Raw genomic sequence first — 22,088 nt, 5'->3', positions numbered from 1 at the left:
AAGGTTTAGAGATATCTTCACATTTCAGTGGATTAGATCTTATGCTTTCAAAGCTAGCTTGTTATTGCTAGCCTCTCCCAAAATTCCCTACCCTCTTTAAGAGGTGTTCGACTTAAAGCGGTGCTGTGCAGACTCAGCGATGTATGACATCATCAAAGTACCGCGAGAGTACGGTAATTACTACATGGCGTGAATGCAGCTTAATTTGATGCAAATAATTTTGTGGAAGTTCAGGTTTTTTTTTGAAGAAGAAGAAGAATTGGCAACAAACAGAATATGGCACTGTAATTGTCTGCGCACATTAAATTTTGCGCACAGTCTACGGTTAAAAATGTGTAGATCGATTCATTAAAGAAATAATAACAATGCATCACTAGGTAGGTTGTACCCATCTTTACATGCTATTTTAAAAAAGAGTATTAAATATTAAGCATCTTTTTACAAGAACATAAAGCGAGGCTACATGGGATTTAGTTATAGCCTAAATGTCAGGACCATTTAAAAGTATCTAGTGAATACTAAAAGCTAATCAGAAAATCAATCAACCAGTCGTTCATTTCATAGTCTTTATTCAGTTAAGTAAATGCTCATGACAAAGAACTTCTTATAGTTTTTCACACAGAAATGTACATCATAACGCATTCCACAAAAGTCCTCACAAAAACCATGTAGTCTGACAGCTGGTTAGCTGGTTGACTAACCAGGATCCATCAGGTTCCTAACATGTGTGATTCTGTATAAAATGTGTGGTTCTTTGAAATTAAATTAAATTCATGTTATTAGACACCAGCAAACAGCAATGTTTATATATAAGGCAATGCATTCCTGTATATGCTCCTTGCAAAACAGACCATCTGCATATTAAGACATTCTCGTGATAGCTGACAGGGCAATGTGAAGGAGAATAAACAATCATATATTCATTTGATTGGCATTAACCACATCAGTTAAAGCAATACATTTGGATAGATAGCATTTTGGGAAAACTGACGAGCTAAAGAAATACAAGCTAAAGAAGCCTTCCTGTAGCCTTCAGGCGCTTATGGCAGATCAATAGTTTGAAAAGAATATTGTCAAGCAAGTTTTGATGTTTATAGCTTAGCTAGCTACCTGAATAACAACAAATCTGGTTTAATGGCATAGATAGCGTAACTCTCAACCCCTCGAGTACTAATGTAAGGTTTGTTAATGCCACAGTAACTCAAGAACGCACGCTAAGTATGTGCAACGGGACCAACACTCTCATGGCAGTTCGTAACTTTTATATTTTGATGAATTGGTGGCTAATTCGTATGAATATGTATGAGCTTATTTGTAGCATCCATTGTAACGGTAGGTTGTAGAGAAGCGCGCACAACGACGGAGTAAGACCTTTTTAATTTATCCAAACAGAACACACAGGAGATAAACTTTTAAACAACCACTAAGAAACAAACATCACTGGACAAAGAACTAAGGAGAACTCAGGAGACTTTAAATAACAGGGAGCTAGTTTAGAAGAACAGAAACAGGTGTGGGATAATTAGCTAATGCTAACTAGGAAATCAGGCAGGAAAAACAGGAACAGAACACCAGAAAACGAAACCACGTTACATCCATCTGTTTATGCCCCAATAACGGTTAGGTTAGCGGTGGAAATTCTGGCTTTCTTTATCTAAAAACGTTACGTTTCAGTACTAATCACATCGTATGAAATCGCCAGCGCTTTCTCATGACATCACGTTGACCCGGACTGTTCACTTCTGTTGGCATCCGCGTTGGCGTACTTGCGTAGAGTATGTTTTTGACCGTAGAATTGTGTTTAAGCTGCAAAATGAAGTAGATTGGCAATTTCGAACGTTTTTCTAAACGGATTGTTTTTTCATATATCATCTATTGAGCTCTCCACAGCAGACACCTCCTACACCACTCGCAATTCTCTTCTTCAAGAGAGGCAGAATTGCCCTTAAGCTCCCCCCTGCATGGGATTGTGGGAAGGACGGTTCCTACAGTGACACCTGGAAGTGCTGGACGGAGACTCAGGGAGGTAAGCACAATCATCATGGCCCCCTAACCTGTCATAGAAACCAGTATGCCTTGCTCTGCCATCGACCACGGTCTCAATTTCAACTATGCATACCAACTGACAAACTGGATCATTCGTTTCCATTGTCCTTCTCCAATCTATTGGCGGGCCTCCCTCTCTCAGGTTCCACTGGCATGTAAATGCCCGTCACCATGGCAACAGAGCATTGTCATTCATATCGTTGTTGTGGCACTAGCAGATCCACGATGTCGGTTCAAAGCGTCCTCCAAGAACACCACTATCTTGTCACCATCCTCCTGTGGAAATTGATGGCAAAATGTGGGATTAGGACAAGATGAACAAGAGTGCTGCTTCTGTGAGTTCTCATTTCATGTTACATGTAAGAAAGAATACTGATATGCTTTGAGATGATGAATATATTGAGGAAGCTTGCAGATATAATGCAGTGTGATGTTTTTAGTCTCACCTCACTGATGAAGGAATGATGGATAAGTTCATTGACCAAATCTCTGGAACTGTCATCTGAAACGACCACAAACACATACTATTTTTAAATCTGAACCAATCTCTGAACACCATAACTATAATAATTATAGTCAATATGTTTGATTAATAATAATAATGATAATTGATTAGTGTATTTTGTACAAAATAACAAGGAAATTGAAGAAGTGAAAAGTACTGTATTTTTTCAAACCAATATTTATACTATTGTAGTATTTATTAATATTTTAAATTAGCTTTTATTTTAATTTCCATTTTTGTTATGTGCTTTTGGCATTATTATTTTTTTGCAAAATAATTGTACATTTATCTTGAATTTATTTTTTATTTCTGTGATAGTTTTAGTTTAGTATTTAACTAGTTTAGTTAGTTGCCAAGGCAACATTTAATTAAGTTTTTCATCTAATATTTATATTGTATTTTTTTTTCCTCTTTATAGCAATTGCTGAAAAATTACGGGAAAAAAAAGCTTGAAGCTTAAGTTTGAATAATAAAAAAAAAAAAACTTGTCTGTATTATACTGTTGTGTTGCTATATATATATATATATATAGATAGATATAGATATATAGATATAGATATAGATATATATTGTACATTGTTGTGGGTCATTAACTTTTACCCTCTATTGCACTTATATGGTGAAGAGATGATAATGTGAGTTGATTTTGAGAAAAAAAAAAATCAAAGGTTTATTAAGGTCTTTAAGGTTTCACTCACTTGGCATAATATCACAGCTGAGCTGCCGATGGAGTTTATCATCCAGCTTCAAGAAAAGAGTGAGCTGTGAAAACAGAAGCCACAGACACAGCAGATGTTGCCATCAGTATTCTTAAACATGAGTATAATAGTTTGCATTATCATAAATAACTATCAAAACAAAGGCAGATGAATCACCAGAGACACAAGAAAGATACTAAACAGAAAATCCCATTCAAATAGCAGCGTCACTGATCAAGACATTTAAACCCTCCTAATGCATTCTGGTCCGTTTTGACAAACCAAAAGTCAAAATCCATAGTTTTTCGTACAAAAATTAATCTTTGGTTATGTATTAAGACTGTCAAAATACACATCACTAATTTCTTTCTGGTTTTTTAATAAAAAATGTAAGATATAACCATTTAAAGGCACACTATGTAACTTTTTTTGTTCAAAATAATTCTGAAATTAAAATAAAATGACAGATTAAATTAATGTCTGTTTGTAGATCAAAAGTTCATAGGCCATATAGTCTAAATTTGAAGGAAAGAGGGTTTGAACAAGAACTCCACTTTTCACCTATTGATAATACATTGCAGCGTAAAAGTTTATGCAAGTAAAATGAATATAGTTTGAAAACTATAATTGTTTTATAAGCTTATGTTCCACAGGATCCAAACATACCAGGTGTATTGCATATGCATTACGAGGTTAACTTGAAATTGCTCTTGGGAGAATATTTCTGCTTTAGATAAATATTGTGTCCTAAACACAAAGTACACTAAACTGTGACAAACTCACATGAGTTTTAGCAGTGTCTTCATTGGACTCCAGGTTACAATGCATCTGTACCACCTAGAACAATGACAATTTAAGATTAAATAAAGAAACACAGTGAACTGAACTATCATACGTGTCTTTTGATAAGAACACACACCTTCCTGGTTTCTGCCTCTTGAGGCTCAGGCGTGGGGGTCTTCACCGTCTCCACCTGTTCTTGGGACATGGAGAGGGCGCGAGGTACAGGATGGGGTCGGGCGGACGCAAAGTTCATCAGCGGGTAAATGCCATTCCTGGGCAGTCAAACACATATTTATTCATTACGAACCACAAAAGCCACAGGCTACTTTTTAACTTTTATCTGGCAACACTTACTTCACATCCTCTAGAAACTTGTCGAGCTCGAGAGGAGAAACATGAGAATACCTGCAGGACAGGAGAGATCAATTAAAATAATTGATCAAGCAAATATAGTGTCATACTGTATATCAAAGTATCATAGTGCTTTTTCAGTATCGTTCAAAAGTTTGAGGCCGGTATGATTTTCAAACGTTTTTGAAGTCAACAGTAATATTTTAAAATATTATTACAATTTAAAAAACAGTTGAATATATTTTCAAACATAATTTATTTCTGTGATCAAAGCTGAATTTTCGGCATCATTCCTCCAGTCTTCAGTGTCACATGATCCTAATATGCTGATTTGCTGTTCAAGAAACATTTATCAATGTTGAAAACAGTTGTGCAGCTTCCTATTTTTGTGGAAACCTTCATCCATTTTTTCTGAATTCTTTGATAAATAGAAAGTTCAAAAGCATTTATTTGAAATAGTAACATTATAAATGTCTTTACTGTCACTTTTGATCAATTTAATGTGTCCTTGCTGAATAAAAGTATAAATTTCTTTAAAAATTCCAAGCTTTTGAGGGGTAGGTGAGACTTACTTGAGCTGAACGCGGGGACGATCGTCTTTGTGAATAATCTCTGCCATGACTCCATTTGGGTCGAATGATTTGGTCTTATCCTCCACACAGTTCTCTGGAAGCATGTCTTTGAACCCAGATCAAATGTGAAAGCAATATTTTGAATATAATAAATAATACATTTTGTATTTGACCTGCAATCCAATGAATCTTAAATTTATGTAATTTAGGTAATCCTTCACAACAAAATATTTGTATATATTATTACATGGCACACTAAAATAATAGTGGCTCTATGGCTGTAATACTGTGATGATGATTGGTCAATTACATTATACAAATATTATTGTTTTTAATGACCACTAAACTGTAGGCAACTGATTTCCTGTGAGCCAGTAAAATCATTTAAACTCAAATAAATCATTCTTTTCAGTAATATATAGTCAGTTTATCATCTATAAATACATTGTCTATTTGTGAAATTATTAAAATTGTCACTACAAGTGAGAGAGAATAAATAATAGAAAAAGGTGGCATTTTATGGAGTGGTTTAAAACAATATCATTTTTTTTCTGTGCAGTTACAATCAATACATTCCCATTTTGGATCTATTTTCCAGCACACTTACACTGGTTATTGATGAGACAGTGTGCTGCGAGCAGCTTCAGTGAGTGCACTTCAAACAGCACGCGGTGAAACAGCAGGTCATGTGCCGTTGGACGGAGTCTGGGGTTGTGACGCACACACGACTGGGTGAACTCCTGTGAAGCAAGAAAAAGAGCATGGCTGCATCCGAAATGGCATACTTCCCTACTATATAGCAGGTGAAAACGGTTTGTGACAAAAGAAGTTTATGTCTGAATTCACAGTACGGACACTTTACTATCCCATGAGGCCACGGGAGATTTAAAGGCACACTATGCAGTTTCCGTTTTCCTCAAACAGCGACCCCTAGAGTCACTGTGGAGTACTTGTATTTAACGTTACTGTCATAAATACCACTCATGCAGAGCCGTCTCTGCACTCTTCCGACCGCGCTTTCTTCGTCGACTCTGCTATGATTCACGTCTGAAATGTGTGCTAGTGTCTTCCATAGAGGCTGCTTCATATGTTATTGATGTATGTGACGTCGTGCCGTTAAGCAAGTCGTGATTCTCGCGCCACCTCTCAAACCTGCATTGTTGGTTTTGCCAGCGGCGTCCCCCCCCCGAACGCTTTGCTATCGGGATGATTCGCCCCACTACAAGTTTGTTTACCATCAAAATGATTTTGAAGATATTATATTAAGGTACAAATCTTGCATAGTGTGCCTTTAAGAATGGCAGTGAACTGACGCTGGTAGGTCACATGATAATGACAACATGGTGGATGTAGAACGTCCGGATTACATTCATACTACACACATTCATAAATATAGAATGTACTTTTTTAGCAGTCGTGAAGTTATTACTTATTCAGAATAAGTACCTACTCAAGAGAGTATGCGATTTTGGACGCAGCCCATGACAGCAACAGTCTTATTTTAGTATCAATGATGTCCTATTATAGTTTTTAATATTTTGAATTAGAATTTAATTTCATATTTTTATTAATATGATATTAATATATCATCTTTTTATTAGTTTGTTTTTTCTTTTATGTATCAAGTTTTAGTAACAATATTCAACTAAAACTAAAAACTTTTTTCTTTTTTTTTCAGTTAATGTTTATTTTTTTTCAAGTAATGAAAATGTGTTTTATGGTTTTAGTTTTAGTTAACGATGATAATGCTGCCGATTTAATAACAGAAAAATGCAGGTTTAATATGAAGAACTAAATGTTTAGTTGTGGTGTTTGCAGTGAATCTCATCACCACAATGCTGTGGGTGTTGTGGGTTACCAGTGCCTTGCTATGCAGTTGCTAGGGTGCCTTGGGTGGTTGCTAGGAGGTTGCTTCCTGGCCCAAGTCAAAAGATCGCTGCTTCCAAAATCAAGTCTGAGTCAGTAATACAACTGAATTTGAATTTACTTCATGACTGTTAAAAATAATACGCTCCATATAATATGAATATGGTAGTATGAATGAAATTGGGACGTACTACATCCACCATGTTGTCATTATCATGTGACCTACCAGAGTCAGTTGCGTCGCTTCACTTCCATTTATAAATCCTCTCCCGTGGCCTCATGGGATAGTAAAGTGTCCATCGTTTGCAAACTTCAGAATCTCACCAAAAGAAATAGGTCATCCAGGGATTTTTTGCCTACTGTTTTTTGAATACTATGTATTCGGACATACTACTCTTTTGGCGTACGTTTTTAGAATACTACTATATAGTAGGGAAGTGTCTATTCGAGTGTCTATGATATTCTACCCAGCTAACAAAAATATGTTCTAAGAATGTTTTGCTAACGCTCCCATTAAGTTGACAAAACGTTATTTCGGAATGTTCTCGTAAATTTTTTCAAACGTTTTAAAACCCCTTTTTTTTTGTTATGCGAACATTCCATTTTATGTTCCAAACATTATGGAAAAGTTACTTTCAAATGTTATCTCAACGTTCTAAACCAAGTAGTAACATTTAAAAAATGCTAGACGAACGTAGTAAAACATCTCCGAAAAAAAACGTACCATGACCAATGTATAAATAATGTTTTTGTGCTAACGTTTGGAGAAAATTATTAAAGGGATAGTTCGGCCAAAAATGATATTTAACCCATGATTTACTCACCCTCAAGCCGTTCGAGATGTATATGTCAATCTTTTTTCAGACGAACACATTTTCAGTTATGGAGATGGATGCTGGCGTATGACGTAGGACGAGCATAGAGTTTTGTTTTGCTCTGCTCTCTGGCTGCGCTGTCACGTTCGTTCTACGTCACGACGCTTCCTACGCTACGTCCTACGTCATACGCCAGCATCTATCTCCGTGAACGCGCGTCGACCGCTACCGGAAGCCAGTTATTTTCGTTTATAAAGTTTTAAATATGTATATTTTTACGACAAAACCGCACGGATTACCCTCAGAAGGCCTTCGTTTATCCCCCTGGAGCCGGATGGATTACTTTTGTGAAGGATGCATGCACATTTTGGGACTTGAAGGAGGTGGACCCCATTGCTTCACACTATAACCACTGAAAGATCTAAGACATTTTCTAAAATAACTGAAAATGTGTTCGTCTGAAAAAAGATTGACATATACATCTCGAACGGCTTGAGGGTGAGTAAATCATGGGTTAAATATCATTTTTGGCCGAACTATCCCTTTAAAGACCACATAAGTTTGAATGAATGTTCTATTAACATTACTGGGAGAATGTTTGCACATAACTTTGAAAGAACTTTACCAAAACATTAGCAAGCGACATTTAACAAGTTCTGAGAACATTCCCTGTTAGCAGGGTAGTCACTAAATGTACCTGCTTATCATCTGCCAAATGAAAATAATAAGTCTGATTACTTAGAAAAGCATCTATCATGCACATTAAACACAAACCCCAAAACAACATCATGCCTGCACACACACCTTCATAAGAGCGTCTTCTAGCGATTGGCCCGCACTGGTTATGGCCTCCTTGGACACGACAGAATCCCCATTGGCCTGGATCTCCAACACGGCCATCTGGAGGAATACACTCAAATGTTATTGCATGAGGGACTTGGCTCGCTTCAGTGCAATACAGTGCTGTAAGTAATATATAACATTGCCAGGTCGTGCTTTGTCGGCATCTCACCTCCAAAGCGCAAATCCCGAAGGAAAAGATGTCAATGGCGTAGTCATCTTCACATGCTAAGAATAGAGAAGGAAATATAAAATATATAAACCGAAAAGTCTACACAAACATCCAGTAGAAAACAAAGTGAAGATGTGGTCAGACTCACAGCCGTACTCTGGACTGAAGAAGTGCAGGTTCTTCTTATCATCTCGATTTTGGAGTATTTTACCACGGACTGGGAACACTGGGTAAGAATAGATGATAACAGTGGGTCAAACTCTCATAAAAATACATTTTCTGCAAAATGTGGGTTTCTAACTTTATTAACTTTTACCCTATGAAGCCTACTGTCTCATGTTTGATTCGCTTCTAAGTTATCAACATGATCTACAACATGCTTTCTGTCATTTGATTGATACTTTATACATTTTTAGTATAATTTTAAAAAGCAGCCCCTTCAGGTCGTGATACACGTGTCTTTTTGCTGTGAAATGTAAACATAAGAATAACTTTTATATCATTAGTAATGTTTCAAGATACTTGCTTCCTGGACTGAAGCAGCTTAGGTTCACCTAATTACCCATACCTAATGTTTTGGAAAAATCATGAAAATGTGAGTTTTAAATTATACGATACATCGGCTTTTGAGGAACATTTATTTGTTCATCTCTTAATCACCATCATTGCATTGCAATATGTTTTTCCCCACACTATAAAATCTACAGAGCTGATCATAAAACTAAGCATTTAAATATCTTATGATGACATATTTTTGGGAGATATAGAGTGAGAATATATCTTCCTCAAATATGAAAGCCATATTCTCTTATATCACACTAAATAAGCATTAAAAGCCTGATGTATCAAATATGACACTTTATAATATAGATTTTGTCTAAAGGTTCAATAAGCTGTTCCATTTCCAGGCTTTTCCAGGGCTAATAAAAAACAAAATGAATATACAATGGTATATAAAGTTTTTCTCAGTGTAGTAACATGGTAAATTCATACATATTACATATTACATGAAATGTTAAAATGACTCACCATTCACAAAGAGTCTGTGCCAAACTACAGAGGGGGAGAAAAAGATTTGAAAGAAGACAATGGAGGATGATTACACAGATTTTAATAGCAAAAGTGCTTAGTAAATATGGATTCACATTTTAATAAAATCAAAAAAAATTCAGAAATATTTTTTTCTAAGTAAAACATTTGACTAAAAAGAGGATATTTTACCAAAAAAAGAGTGCAGGGTAAAATCTACCTGATCCAATTTTAATGAGGCCGTTGTGCTGAATGAAGATGGTGTCACATGTGAGGTTGCCGTGAATGATGGGAGGGTCACAGGAGTGCAGGTAGCTGATGAGTGGAAGAAGTTGCATGCTTGTTAATGTACAAAATTCCCATGTTTTAAACTCACACAACCTTCAACACAAACACACACAACTGAAAAAGTGTGTCACCTGAGGGCAGAGAGAATCTGTGTACACCAGCGTTTCCAGGCCTGAAATACAGAAATGTAAACACAAAAATCACAATAATAATCATTTACATCATATATTTAGACATCAGTCTCAGGCTTAACATTCTTATGAAAGCCTGACCTTGACATTCATGGTCTTGTGGTTTTTCTTGGTCTTTTTAAGGAACTGTTTTAAGCTGCCAGACGACATGTACTCTGTGATGAACACAACCTGTGAGGGATATAAAGAGAAAGCTATTTTGATATAGTGGCCACTTCAAAAATATATATAATTGTGTATATCAAAATCATTCAAGGCTGCATCCAAAATCACATACTTCCCTACTATTCTATCTGCTGTGAAGTAATTATGTATTCAAAATAAGTATCTACTCAAGAGCGTATGTGATTGCAGACGCAGCCTTGGACTTTTCAGCAATGAATATATTGATTATATTGTTCATGTGGATGAAATCCAAATGTTCATCACAAGCAACAGAACCTGTCAAAAGTGGATCTGAGGCAAACATAATGGATTTTATTTGTTTAATATGGTCTTTAAGGTTACATACTAGCTTTACTATCCATAAAAGTGAAGTATGTATTTTCTGTGCCACTGCACCAGACTGCAAAAATATGGATTGTTTCCCAATAAGTTTATCAAAATGCATGAAAAATGCACTTTCCAATTAAGAGATACTTTGATGTAGTTATTTTACACCGTCACAATAACATGAAACTATTATAATGAAAAGAATAGAGATACCAGCAGTGTGTGTGTGTGTGTGTGTGTGTGTGTGTGTGTGTGTGTGTGTGTGTGTGTGTGTGTGTGTGTGTGTGTGTGTGTGTGTGTGTGTGTGTGTGTGTGTGTGTGTGTGTGTGTGTGTGTGTTACCCGAGCATGATTGTCCCCAATGTCCAGCCAGTATTTGTGAAATTTGATGATGTTGGGATGATCCACCTGCATCAGGTTCTCAAACATCTCCTTCATTTTGTCCTACACAAAATGAAAAACATTTGAGCATGTTAATAATTTTAGCTATTACACATCTATTCTTGAGCAGCAAATCATCATATTAGAATGATTTCTGAAGGATCATGTGACACTGAAGACTGAAGTAATGATGCTGAAAATTCACCTTTGATCACAGGAATAAATTACATTTGTAAATATATTCAAATAGAAAAAGTTATTTTAAGTTGTAATAATATTTCACAATATTACAGATTTTACTTTATTTTGATCAAATAAACAGAAGCATAAGAGCCTTATGTCAAAAACGTAAAACATTTTACCAACCCCAACATTTTGAACGGTAGTATAAACTGAAATGGTTTGTTTGAGCACTCACCTCCACTGTCTTAAAGACCTTCTTGTCATGGAAGAGAACTTCGTTCCAGACCACCTCCACACCCTCTTCAGTGTCCATGGCCAGAGAAGCGCTCTCCACTCCAGGAACATTCCCCTGACTCACCTGCAGGGGGAGACAAATAAACACTTTTAACATGCACATTTTACACCTTTTGACCAACGTATTACATTTTTCATCTTCTCGAGTAACCTAAAAATTCACAATATCCTCATATGAGAACTGGAATTAAATGTTTAGTGTGGGGAAATTATGAGCTGTTGATTTTTAATCTGATGTAACCGATAAGGATTGTGCGTGTGTGTGTGTGTGTGTGTGTGTGCGTGTGTGTGTGTGTGTGTGTGTGTATGTGTGTGTGTGTGTGTGCTTATTTAAAAAAATATGTGTTATTTCATATACAGTACATACATATATATTTTTTTTATATATATTTATTATATTTTATAATATTTATAAATATAATATTTTATAATCTTTATTATATGTAGAGGATGACTCATATCTGTATTCTAGTATACTGTATATAGTATATATATTCTAGTATATTCTAGCATATATAAATACATACATATATATATATATATGTATGTATTTATATATATATGTATGTATTTATATATATATACAGTATACACACACATATATATTATTTTCATCAATTAAACAATTTTTTGTAAGTCAATGTCAATTAAGTTAGAACTTAACTTAAATTAAATATCAGTTTTATTTGTATTTTCATTTGCTGTCAATTATGTTTACACTTATTATATTAAATATTACATATAAATCAGCATCAACCATTAAAAACCCATATTTGTTGACCACTATTTCTTTGGACATCCATTTCTTTTGTAAAAAAAACCCTTTTCAAATCAGAATTTGAAAGTATAATTTGTCAGACTGAATTGAAAGGGATCTTTTGTGATTTTCAGAGAGAGCGTGTTGAATTGGGATTTGGATTAGAGCCAGAGAGAGAGAGAGAGAGAGAGAGAGAGAGAGAGAGAGAGAGAGAGAGAGAGAGAGAGAGAGAGAGAGAGAGAGAGAGAGATTAGACATGATGCCAGAGAAACATACAGAGGAGGATCATGCTGAGAGAGGGATAATGAATGAAGACATGAGACGAAGAGAGCAAAGCGTCCGTCTGCACTTGTATGACTAATAAGTGTGTGTTGTCTGCTTTGTGTATCTCACTGCTGTCAGACAGACACAGCTCAGCTTTAAACACTTTAGCTGAACATCTCCAGCCTCTAATGCATGTCAATGCACTCTTCTCATGTGTCAGCCACGTCACATATAATAACTACACTCTGGTTGCTAGCTTTACATTGTCGGTAATGTATCACGCTTTGACATCAATACATTTATTTTAAAACATATTAAATTGAAAATAGTTCACAAAATAAAATTCACAGTATTACTGTTTTTACTGTATTTTGATTAAATTAATGCAGACTTGGTGAGCAGAAGAGACTGACCCAAAACTTTTAAATGGTAGATGCAAAAGAATGCAAAAATTGTGCAATACTTCCCCCAAGTATGATATTAGTGGTTAAATTAAATTCAAGATCAAGACTAGGCAGAACCACATTGCATGCATGTTGCAATCTGAGGTCACCTCTATTAGATGTTTTACGGTACACCTCTTTCTGACTGGCACTGGAGGCAAGCTGTTTCTAGAGATATGACTGGATCAAAAGTGTTTATTGCAGGCAAATGGCAGAATCGCTGGGTATCTTAACACACCATATGCATAAATTCAGGCTAATTTTATTTATTCAAGATATTAGGTTTATTATATGTAGAGGATGACTCATATCTGTATTCTAGTACACTGGTGATCATTCAAACCATGCTGAAATGATCCCTTCTCAGTATCATCATACACTTGTTGTGGATAATAATGTGATTATAGTTGTGGAGGAACTGTGCAGCCTTCACTAGAGCCTTTGAGTCATCAGCTGGGAATCAGGCCAAGCACTCAAAACACTGCCATATATCAGCCTCACCAAATACACCAGGATGCAGACGTGCTTTTCCTGTAGCTTTCTGATGGTGGTAACCACAAGGTTGTGGCTTTAACCCTTTGGAACCAGTACCGAAGTCCGAAGTTGATATATTATGTTATGGAGAATGCCAGATTATATGTAAACTTGTGTCTATCAAGATGAAGAAAAATATACTGACTCTACAGGAGAGGGAAATTTATATGTGCTTCAATCAATCCGCAACCAGCCAATCTTTTGATCAAAAATAAAATGTAAAAAAATAAAAAGATCAGGCTTATGAGATGTCTACTATTTTTGTGTATCTCAGAAAAAATTGGTTCTGATAATTAATAAATATGAATAATAGATAACAAATATAAATAATAACAATACATCAAAATAAAAGTTATATATATATATATATGAAATATGAAAAAAAGTATTTAAAAAAAAACCTCAAAAGACATTTTTACTGGTTACATTAATTTGATTTGTAAAATGTGAAAAAAATTAAATTCTATATCAATATATTTTTAAACTACATAAAATATGTATTATATGCAAAACTATTTTAGCAAAATTTATGAGATATCTACTATTTTTGTGTATCTCAGAAAAAAATGGTTCTGATAATTAATAAATATGAATAATAGATAACAAATATGAATAATAACAATAAATCAAAATAAAAGTTATATATATATATCTGAAATATGAAAAAAGTATTTAAAAAACTCAAAAGACATTTTTACTGGATTTGTAAAATGTGAAAAAAAAAAATTCTATATAAATATATATATTTTTAAACTACATAAAGTATGTATTATATGCAAAACTATTTTAGCAAAATTTATGAGATATCTACTATTTTTGTGTATCTCAGAAAAAAATGGTTCTGATAATTAATAAATATGAATAATAGATAACAAATATGAATAATAACAATAAATCAAAATAAAAGTTATATATATATATATGAAATATGAAAAAAGTATTTAAAAAACTCAAAAGACATTTTTACTGGATTTGTAAAATGTGGAAAAAAAAATTCTATATAAATATATATATTTTTAAACTACATAAAGTATGTATTATATGCAAAACTATTTTAGCAAAATTTATGAGATATCTACTATTTTTGTGTATCTCAGAAACAAATTGGTTCTGATAATTAATAAATATGAATAATAGATAACAAATATGAATAATAACAATAAATCAAAATATAAGTTATATATATATATGAAATATGAAAAAAGTATTTAAAAAACTCAAAAGACATTTTTACTGGATTTGTAAAATGTGAAAAAAATATTATTCTATATCAATATATATATTTTTAAACTACATAAAGTATGTATTATATGCAAAACTATTTTAGAAAAATTTATGAGATATCTACTATTTTTGTGCATCTCAGAAAAAAATTGGTTCTGATAATTAATAAATATGAATAATAGATAATATGAAGAATAACAATAAATCAAAATATAAGTTTTATATATATATATACACATACATATATATATAAATATGAAAAACATTTAAAAAACTCAAAAGACATTTTTACTGGTTACATTATTTAATTTGATTTGTAAAATGTGGAAAAAAAATCTATATCAATATTTGTTTTTTAAACTACATAAAGTATATGTATTATATGCAAAACTATTTTAGTAAAATTATATAATATAATAAAATCAAAATGATTAGGACATATTTACTTTTAGGTTTTAAAGTTAAAAGTGTCATTTCTTTTGAATCTTAAAGGCTTTCTGGGTACCAGTGGGCTGATCCTAAAACGCAAAGAAAGAAGTGCAGTAATAACCGCCAGTCTGAGCCCTGATTTAACTGGATTACCCACAATCCTTTGGTCTTGTATGGCATGTTGCCTGCAACAGGGTTTCACCTGCGGTCAAGAGGTTACTGGGGCTGAGGTGGGGTTTAATACATGTTGGAATGCAATAGAGGATTTATGGAAACTTCGATGAAACTAATCCACATGGTGAACTCGTTATAATTCTCTTAAAGGCTAACAAACAATAAACAAAGCATATTTTGTACAGGCAGAATAATACCACAGTTAAATAGACAGTTAACAAATTACTTTTTCCACAAGCAGCCATTACTAAAATAGACATCATGCACAAAAAAGCATAAAGATAATTGTTGGCATGCATGAGTAAAGTTCCCTACTGTGCTGCTTCAATACCTCAATATAATTTTAGCTATAATTACACCTGTCTTCTTTAACACATTAACCCACACAAATCTATTCTCAGAGTTATAAAAGCATTAAGTCTCTATATTCTCACTGTTTTTGCTGCACTAACACTTGATTCTGATTGATAAGTAACTTAATAAAGCAAAAATAGGCCAACATCAAAGATGTGCATTCATTACGCATTAGTAAAAAGCACAATAATGTATGAAACTGCTGTTATTTAATTCACTATATTTTTTTCTATTTTCTAATGTACAATTACACAGCAATTAGTTCCAATCCTGGGATATGATTGGCTGATCGGCGTTGCAAGAGTGCTGATACTGGGACTTTTCACTGTTTCCACAGATTTTTCACTCAATTTGTCCGTGTTTGCTCGTTCCAGACGGATTGTCAGTCTATGTATTAGTGGTAAGGATTTTCAATTGCTCTTTCTGTAGTTGCATCATTATGCCTGTAGGTGGCGACAAGCAACTGTCTTGTTTAGTCGAGTGAGTCGTTTAATTCATTCATTCAACTGATTCGTTTAAAACCACTGATTCATTCAGGAATGAATCAAGTGCCTGTCATTATGAGTTAGTCATTGAATCATTCACTCGTCTTTTAATTGCACATTCCGATTTGGCTTCTTTTGGAACTATTTTCATTGGCGATGCAAAAATCGACTAACTTTATTGTATAAAATGTAAGTTATTCAATATGAACTTCTTTATTTAACTGTTGTATAAAAGTAATATCACAATCAAACATTGCTGCTTTTGGTCTGATTGTTAGAATCGCTTGTTTGATAAATCCTTACGTAATTATCACAGGCACAGCTTTCTAGTATACTTGATTCTGATTGGTCAAGCGTGAAACTGAGTTCAAATAGTGACCTGATAAACCGTAATCCTGTACAAGTTTCATATCTTTCTTATAACTGTGTGTGTCTTCTAACACAATAGAACTTAAACTAAAATAATTCATGTACATTTAAATACTTATTTGGTAAATAGCCACGTAAAAAGTATAATGTATAGTGATGTTCCTTCAGGAGTTTTATTCTGCTTTGCATCAGGGCCAGAATCATTCTGTCTGGGTTTATTTTCGCTGACTGTGCATTACCCCTTACATAATTTCAAATTGCATACTGCGATGTATCATCAAGGTAAGAATGTTTCTTTATCAACTTTTTCCATCGCTGTTGCAAACCTGCACTACCTTTCAGTTTTTGCTTTAAAATCACAGATGGATGAGGTTAAATATAGCTCAGTGTAATCTCACATGAAGCCACTGTTATGCGGGCCACTTTCCGCCAGTGTCACGTCTGGTGTACGTGTGTATGTGAAAAGGTGAAAGAGCTTTTTTGGATAAGGGACGGTGTCCTCATGCTGACCTCTAAATCCAGACACTGCTGTCCCTCTTTCAACAAGAAAACAGCCCTGGGCTCATCCCTGGACTCAAGAGGTTAGTCTGGGTTAAATCTGGATCATGTGTGGCTGGATTTTTAACCTAATCAGAAACCAAACGGGAAAAAAATAAATCATAAGTGCACCGTTTCCTTTTTATGATATATGGCATAATTGAAAAAGGTTACAGAGAGTAAAATTACAGAATGTGCTGGCCCTTATATAACTCACTGCCACAATGCAAGGACGTGTTGTTCTGGGTGGTTGCTAGGGCTTTGCTAGATTATTGCTGAATTACCAGGCAATACCAGGCTTTGCAGACCAGCCAGTAAATAAAAAGAGGTTGAAACAATGGAAGAATTGTTCTGAAATAAGAAAAAATAGCTCTATTGTTCCAGGAGCCAACAGTTGCAGAAATGCTTGGCATGCATTTGCTTTATCGATTGGACAGATGTTGAAAGTACATTTGAACTGTGATTGTACTTCAAACATGCACAGGTACTGTACATCAAAAATCTTCTAATAATGAGTCCCTGGTGAGCTGAACAAGAGTGAAGTGTGAGCTGTAATTAATATCAAACATTAGACCTTAAATAAATTACATAAATGTATGTAAAACAGGACTACTCACACATAAACTATTTTTAAAATAGTCAATATCACAGTCTAGCAAGAGTGTAAAACAAACTACACTGCTGAATAGATTTCATTGGAGAAGTTATGTAAGACTCAAAGGTCGATGTGTCTGTGTGCATAGCAGGACACTAACCCAACTCACATTTGGTCAAATATTTACTAATCTCCTTTAACCACTCATTAGGGAAATACTGAAACAGTACTAATGTATTAAAATACTACAAAGAAACAAATAAAATGCCTTTAGATCGTCACTGTTAAAGACTCCTACTCTCCTTTCGTACCACTGAGCTGAGTTTTAGGGTCAGGCAGAGCAAATTATAAGCATTGAGTGGATTTAACACGTTAGCTATTGGATTATTGCAAAGCTTTTATTTCAATCTACTGTCAAATTTCATGTTCAGTTGGTGTTTATCTTATTGGTGTTTATCTGGACTGTATATAACCCCTGTGAACAAGAGATTAGGGTTGAACTTTCTGAACTAGACCATCAATCTGTATTGAGAAAACACAAGGAGACAACAAATCAAACATTGATTAATCAAACTTGGGATCATCATAAATGATTAAATTAACAAAAACCTGCAGAAAATATGCCAGGTATAATTCTTGCCCCATTTCCTAGGAATTTTCTGTAGAATTCAGAGAACACATTCAACATCAACATTGAATTTAAAAGGTAAATAAATGCATCCTAGCCAACCGAGAGCAATGTTGGAGCCAAAAACCAAGAATCAATCATTATAATGGCGTGAATCCCTTCCAACAGTCATTAATGGCATCTGCGGTTCTGAAAGAAGCATTAATGTGTTCTTGCAAAACAGACCTTTAATATAAAAAAAGCTCTATAAAGAGACACTAATTACTACCTAACCAAAGCTGTGAAAAAGAGAAAACACGTAAATGCCAGTAGGAAATTATAAAGGTCATGAAAAGTACTACTGAAACAAACAATAAACAATATGTGTTCATATGCTTTAGTATTAGGAGATAAATAAAGACACTGTAATTGTGTTTCTGACATGACATTTCCTGCACTTTCCTGGAAGAACTCCAAGTGTGAATTTCCTGCTGCGTCCACAAAAGTCCAAACATCATGTCCTCAACATCCATTTGTGAAGGAAAACACTGACAATCTGCTTTCATAATGCAGAACTATCTGTTCCCGTACATATTTATTCTTATTATTGATGAATGTTTGTCCTTTATGCATTATTCACGTCTTCGGAAGAGTGAAAAACCTTTAGAAAGAATTTCTGAAAATATACTTTCAAATCATTTCTCAGTGGTAGAAATAGTTATTGAGGGTTACATGTCAAAGCATACAATAGTAAAATCACTTCCTGATGATTTCGAATGCAAACTGTGATGTTTTTATGCATTTTAGAAGTCATAAATCTCCAACTTCCTGAGTTGAATTTCGTATTGGTAAAGCTGATGAGAGACATTTGAATGGCTATCTTCAATACCATTAGTGGGGAATGTGAAATAGTGAGCTGCTCAATACCATTAGTGGGGGATGTGAAATAGTGAGCTGTTCCTTTAATTAACACAAGTCGAGAGCGCTGCTTGTTCAGCTGACAGCTCCAGAGGGATCGAAGCTCATGGTGTGTGTTGGCGACAGTATCTACTCTTGTGCACCTGTCTGACTGATCTTAACCCCACAACATTCATGTGTAACTCCATTCCCATTTAAATGCAAGACAATAGCCCTATTCGCACGGGATAAGTATTACCTGGTGACCTCTAGTCATTTGTAATAATTGCGGAGGTTGTCTGTGATCTTAATCCCGTGCGAATCGGCCATGTCTGTAATTTGTAAAGTAAAAATTCCCCGGCAAATGACCTATCATATTGCGCTGAACACCGAGGTCCTGTGATAATATTAATCCTGTGGGAATCGGCATCTCTGTGATTTGGCGGGGTCGTTTATAATTTATTCAAGGTTTTTGTTTCCTGTGCGCCTTTTTTATCCATCTTTCGCAAAGAATGGAGCGTTGGAGTGTTTGGGTGCTGGGTCATATCGCTATACAACCAGTGGTTCTCAATTCCAGTCCTCGTGACCCACTGCTCTGCAAATTTTGTATGTCTCCCTTATTTAACACACCTGAACCAGATCATCAGCTCATTAGGAGAGACTCCATGAACTGAACTGAGTGTGTCAGATAAGAGAGACATACAAAATGTGCAGAGCAGTGGGTCACGAGGACTGGAATTGAGAACCACTGATATACAACTATACAATTTGCAGAAAGAAAAGCTGAAAACCATCAGAAGAGCAAAAACTAAAAGAATGATTAGATGGAGATGAATGACATGTATAGCAGTGTGCAGTAAGGAACAGTCTTCTGTTTATGATTTATCATACAGCTAGACCTACAACGACAAGACATTTCCAAGCAAAAGCCTATTGACACGGGAGATAAGTCAGTAAATTCGAGTAAAATCACAGACTTCGCTTATCCCGTGCGAATGCGCCACACGAAATTTAGATGTGGGCGGGTAATTTCTAAATCACACGAGGTCCCCCAGATAATACTAATCCAGTGTGAATAGGGCTAATGAAACTTTCACTATGGATTGAACATTTAATATACTGTGCATTGATGAAAACCAGTCTGGCTTGAAAAGCGGATACTCCACGGAGTACGCCCTACTGACTGTTGCTGATCTTTCAAGGTGTTATTCATGGAGAGGAAGGGTGTCTGAGTCACATCAGCTGGGGTGCCTCAAGGTTCAGTGCTCGCTCCTCTTCTTTTCTCCATTTACACAACCTCACTTGGCACAAAGGCACATGGCTTCTCCTATCACTGCTATGAAAATGATCTGCCTGCCTTTCAGTTGGATGAAGGAGCGTCATCTGCAGCCTTGCAAAGACAAAGCTCCTCGTAATCCCTGCAAACCCATCAGTTGACCACAACGTCATTGTGCAACTGGGATCCACGACACTAACACCAACCAGGACAGCAAGGAACCTGAGGATGGTGTTTGGCGACTAGCTGAGCTTTTCCACCCACATCTCAACAACGGCCCAGTTATGCAGGTTTGCACTCTACAACATCAGGAAAACCAGACCCTTCCTGTCAGATAACACAGCTAGTTGACCAAGTGCTTGAAATTTCAAGACTGGACTACTGCAATGCTCTAGTGGGCCTTCCAACCAGCATGATTAAGCCTTAGCAGGTGATCCACAACGCGGCAGCACGTCTATTCTTCAATCAGTCAAAGAGAACCCACCTCCTGATCTCACTCTACAGGCTCCCAGTTGTGGCCAGAATCAAGTTTAAAGTTTTAATGGTGGCTTTCAGGACTACTACTGGAGCAGCTCCTCCATCCCTACCTCAACCCACTACTACAAATGTACACTCCCTCCCTCTCGTCAGCTCAGGTCACTGAATGAGCGACGCCTTGTTGTTCCCTCACAATGAGGCAAAAAGTCACTCTCCAAAATTCACCCTATCTGGAATGAGCTGCCAACCTCCACCCGAACTACTGAGGACATCACATCCTTCAAGAAGCAGCGGATGACACACCTCTTCCACAAGCACTTAACAGCCCACACTCTTAAACCAATGCACGCACGCACAAATTATAAAACAAAACAAAATAATCTTCTTGTCCTCTCTAGCTGGTTTCCTAATCTAGTTGTCTAATAAACCTGCCATTGTGCACTACAACGATTCTTGGCTCTTTGAGGAGTGCTTTGTTCCTGTTTTGTAAGTCACTTTGGATAAAAGTGTCTGCAAAACGCTTAAATGTAATGTTTTAATTACTTATTTAAACTTAAAAAATAAAGCTTTTAAAGAAGGTTTAAACATTTAAAACTTTAAAATACGTTTTCAAATGATAATACCCAGCACGATAGAAACTACCAGTGACGTAAGTGTACATTGATAGGCCGAATACATGCCATTCAAAACAGTGGAAACCGACATATTTCTTAAAAAACGGTGATTGATAGCATTTACCAGTCCCTATGTCTGCAGAGTTGTGTTCTTCTCTCAGCCTTGATGATTTATTGCACTGCTAGATGTAGATTTCGTCTCTTAGCCCTCCTTTTTGCTCTTGCAATCGCAAAACTTATACGTCTACATTCCATATCCATTATCACGAAAAAACAGCTCCAATCATGGCATCCTCCAGTTGTTGATGTTGTTGAATGCTACGCTTGAATGACGTCGCTGTCAGCTGGCTTATGTCACTTCAGAGTTCCTACCGGCTGTGTGAATGAAAATGGAAAATGGCCCTCAGGGAAAATGTAGTTATTTTAAGGACTGTTTACTGAAAGGTTCTTTCTTTGGGAAACCAAAAATGGTTCTTCTATGGCATGCATTGCTGCAAAAAAAACATTTTTGAAAGTGTACACTGAGTACTACACACTCATCTATATC

General features: G+C 35.4%; 1 protein-coding gene across 2 annotated transcripts; it reads right to left on the bottom strand.

Annotated features, from left to right (window-relative positions):
* Positions 1-552: 552 nt before the first annotated feature.
* On the bottom strand, positions 553-21,874 carry nrbp2b (nuclear receptor binding protein 2b). 2 transcript variants are annotated; one of them, XM_084398598.1, is made up of 19 exons: positions 17,293-17,428; positions 17,049-17,164; positions 11,447-11,569; positions 10,990-11,091; positions 10,238-10,327; positions 10,097-10,137; positions 9,898-9,992; positions 9,678-9,701; positions 8,797-8,874; positions 8,649-8,704; positions 8,441-8,536; positions 5,563-5,695; positions 4,956-5,061; positions 4,387-4,437; positions 4,169-4,304; positions 4,033-4,086; positions 3,250-3,313; positions 2,493-2,548; positions 553-2,322 (listed from the first exon to the last, which is right to left on the bottom strand). In XM_084398598.1, the coding sequence occupies exons 3-19, from the start codon at positions 11,522-11,524 to the stop codon at positions 2,239-2,241; spliced, it is 1,344 nt and encodes a 447-aa protein (XP_084254724.1). In that variant the 5' UTR covers positions 11,525-11,569; positions 17,049-17,164; positions 17,293-17,428; the 3' UTR covers positions 553-2,238. The 2 variants fall into 2 exon arrangements, with proteins under 2 accessions (XP_084254724.1, XP_084254725.1); XM_084398599.1 differs by lacking the exons at positions 17,049-17,164; positions 17,293-17,428 and adding an exon at positions 21,666-21,874.
* Between the last annotated feature and the right edge of the window lie 214 nt (positions 21,875-22,088).

The sequence above is a fragment of the Rutilus rutilus genome, assembly GCF_951802725.1.
Source record: "Rutilus rutilus genome assembly, chromosome: 24".
Lineage (NCBI taxonomy): Eukaryota > Metazoa > Chordata > Actinopteri > Cypriniformes > Leuciscidae > Rutilus > Rutilus rutilus.
This window is presented reverse-complemented; position numbering and strand designations above follow the sequence as displayed.

Bases quoted from the DNA above. Each gene is read 5' to 3' on its own strand.
- nrbp2b (XM_084398599.1), bottom strand. From the start codon at position 11,524: ATGGACACTGAAGAGGGTGTGGAGGTGGTCTGGAACGAAGTTCTCTTC. The intron at 10,138-10,237 runs GTCAGGCTTTCA...TCTGTATTTCAG, and splicing joins ACAAGACCATGAATGTCAAG to GCCTGGAAACGCTGGTGTAC. The intron at 8,705-8,796 runs GTGAGTCTGACC...CTCTATTCTTAG, and splicing joins CTTCAGTCCAGAGTACGGCT to CATGTGAAGATGACTACGCC.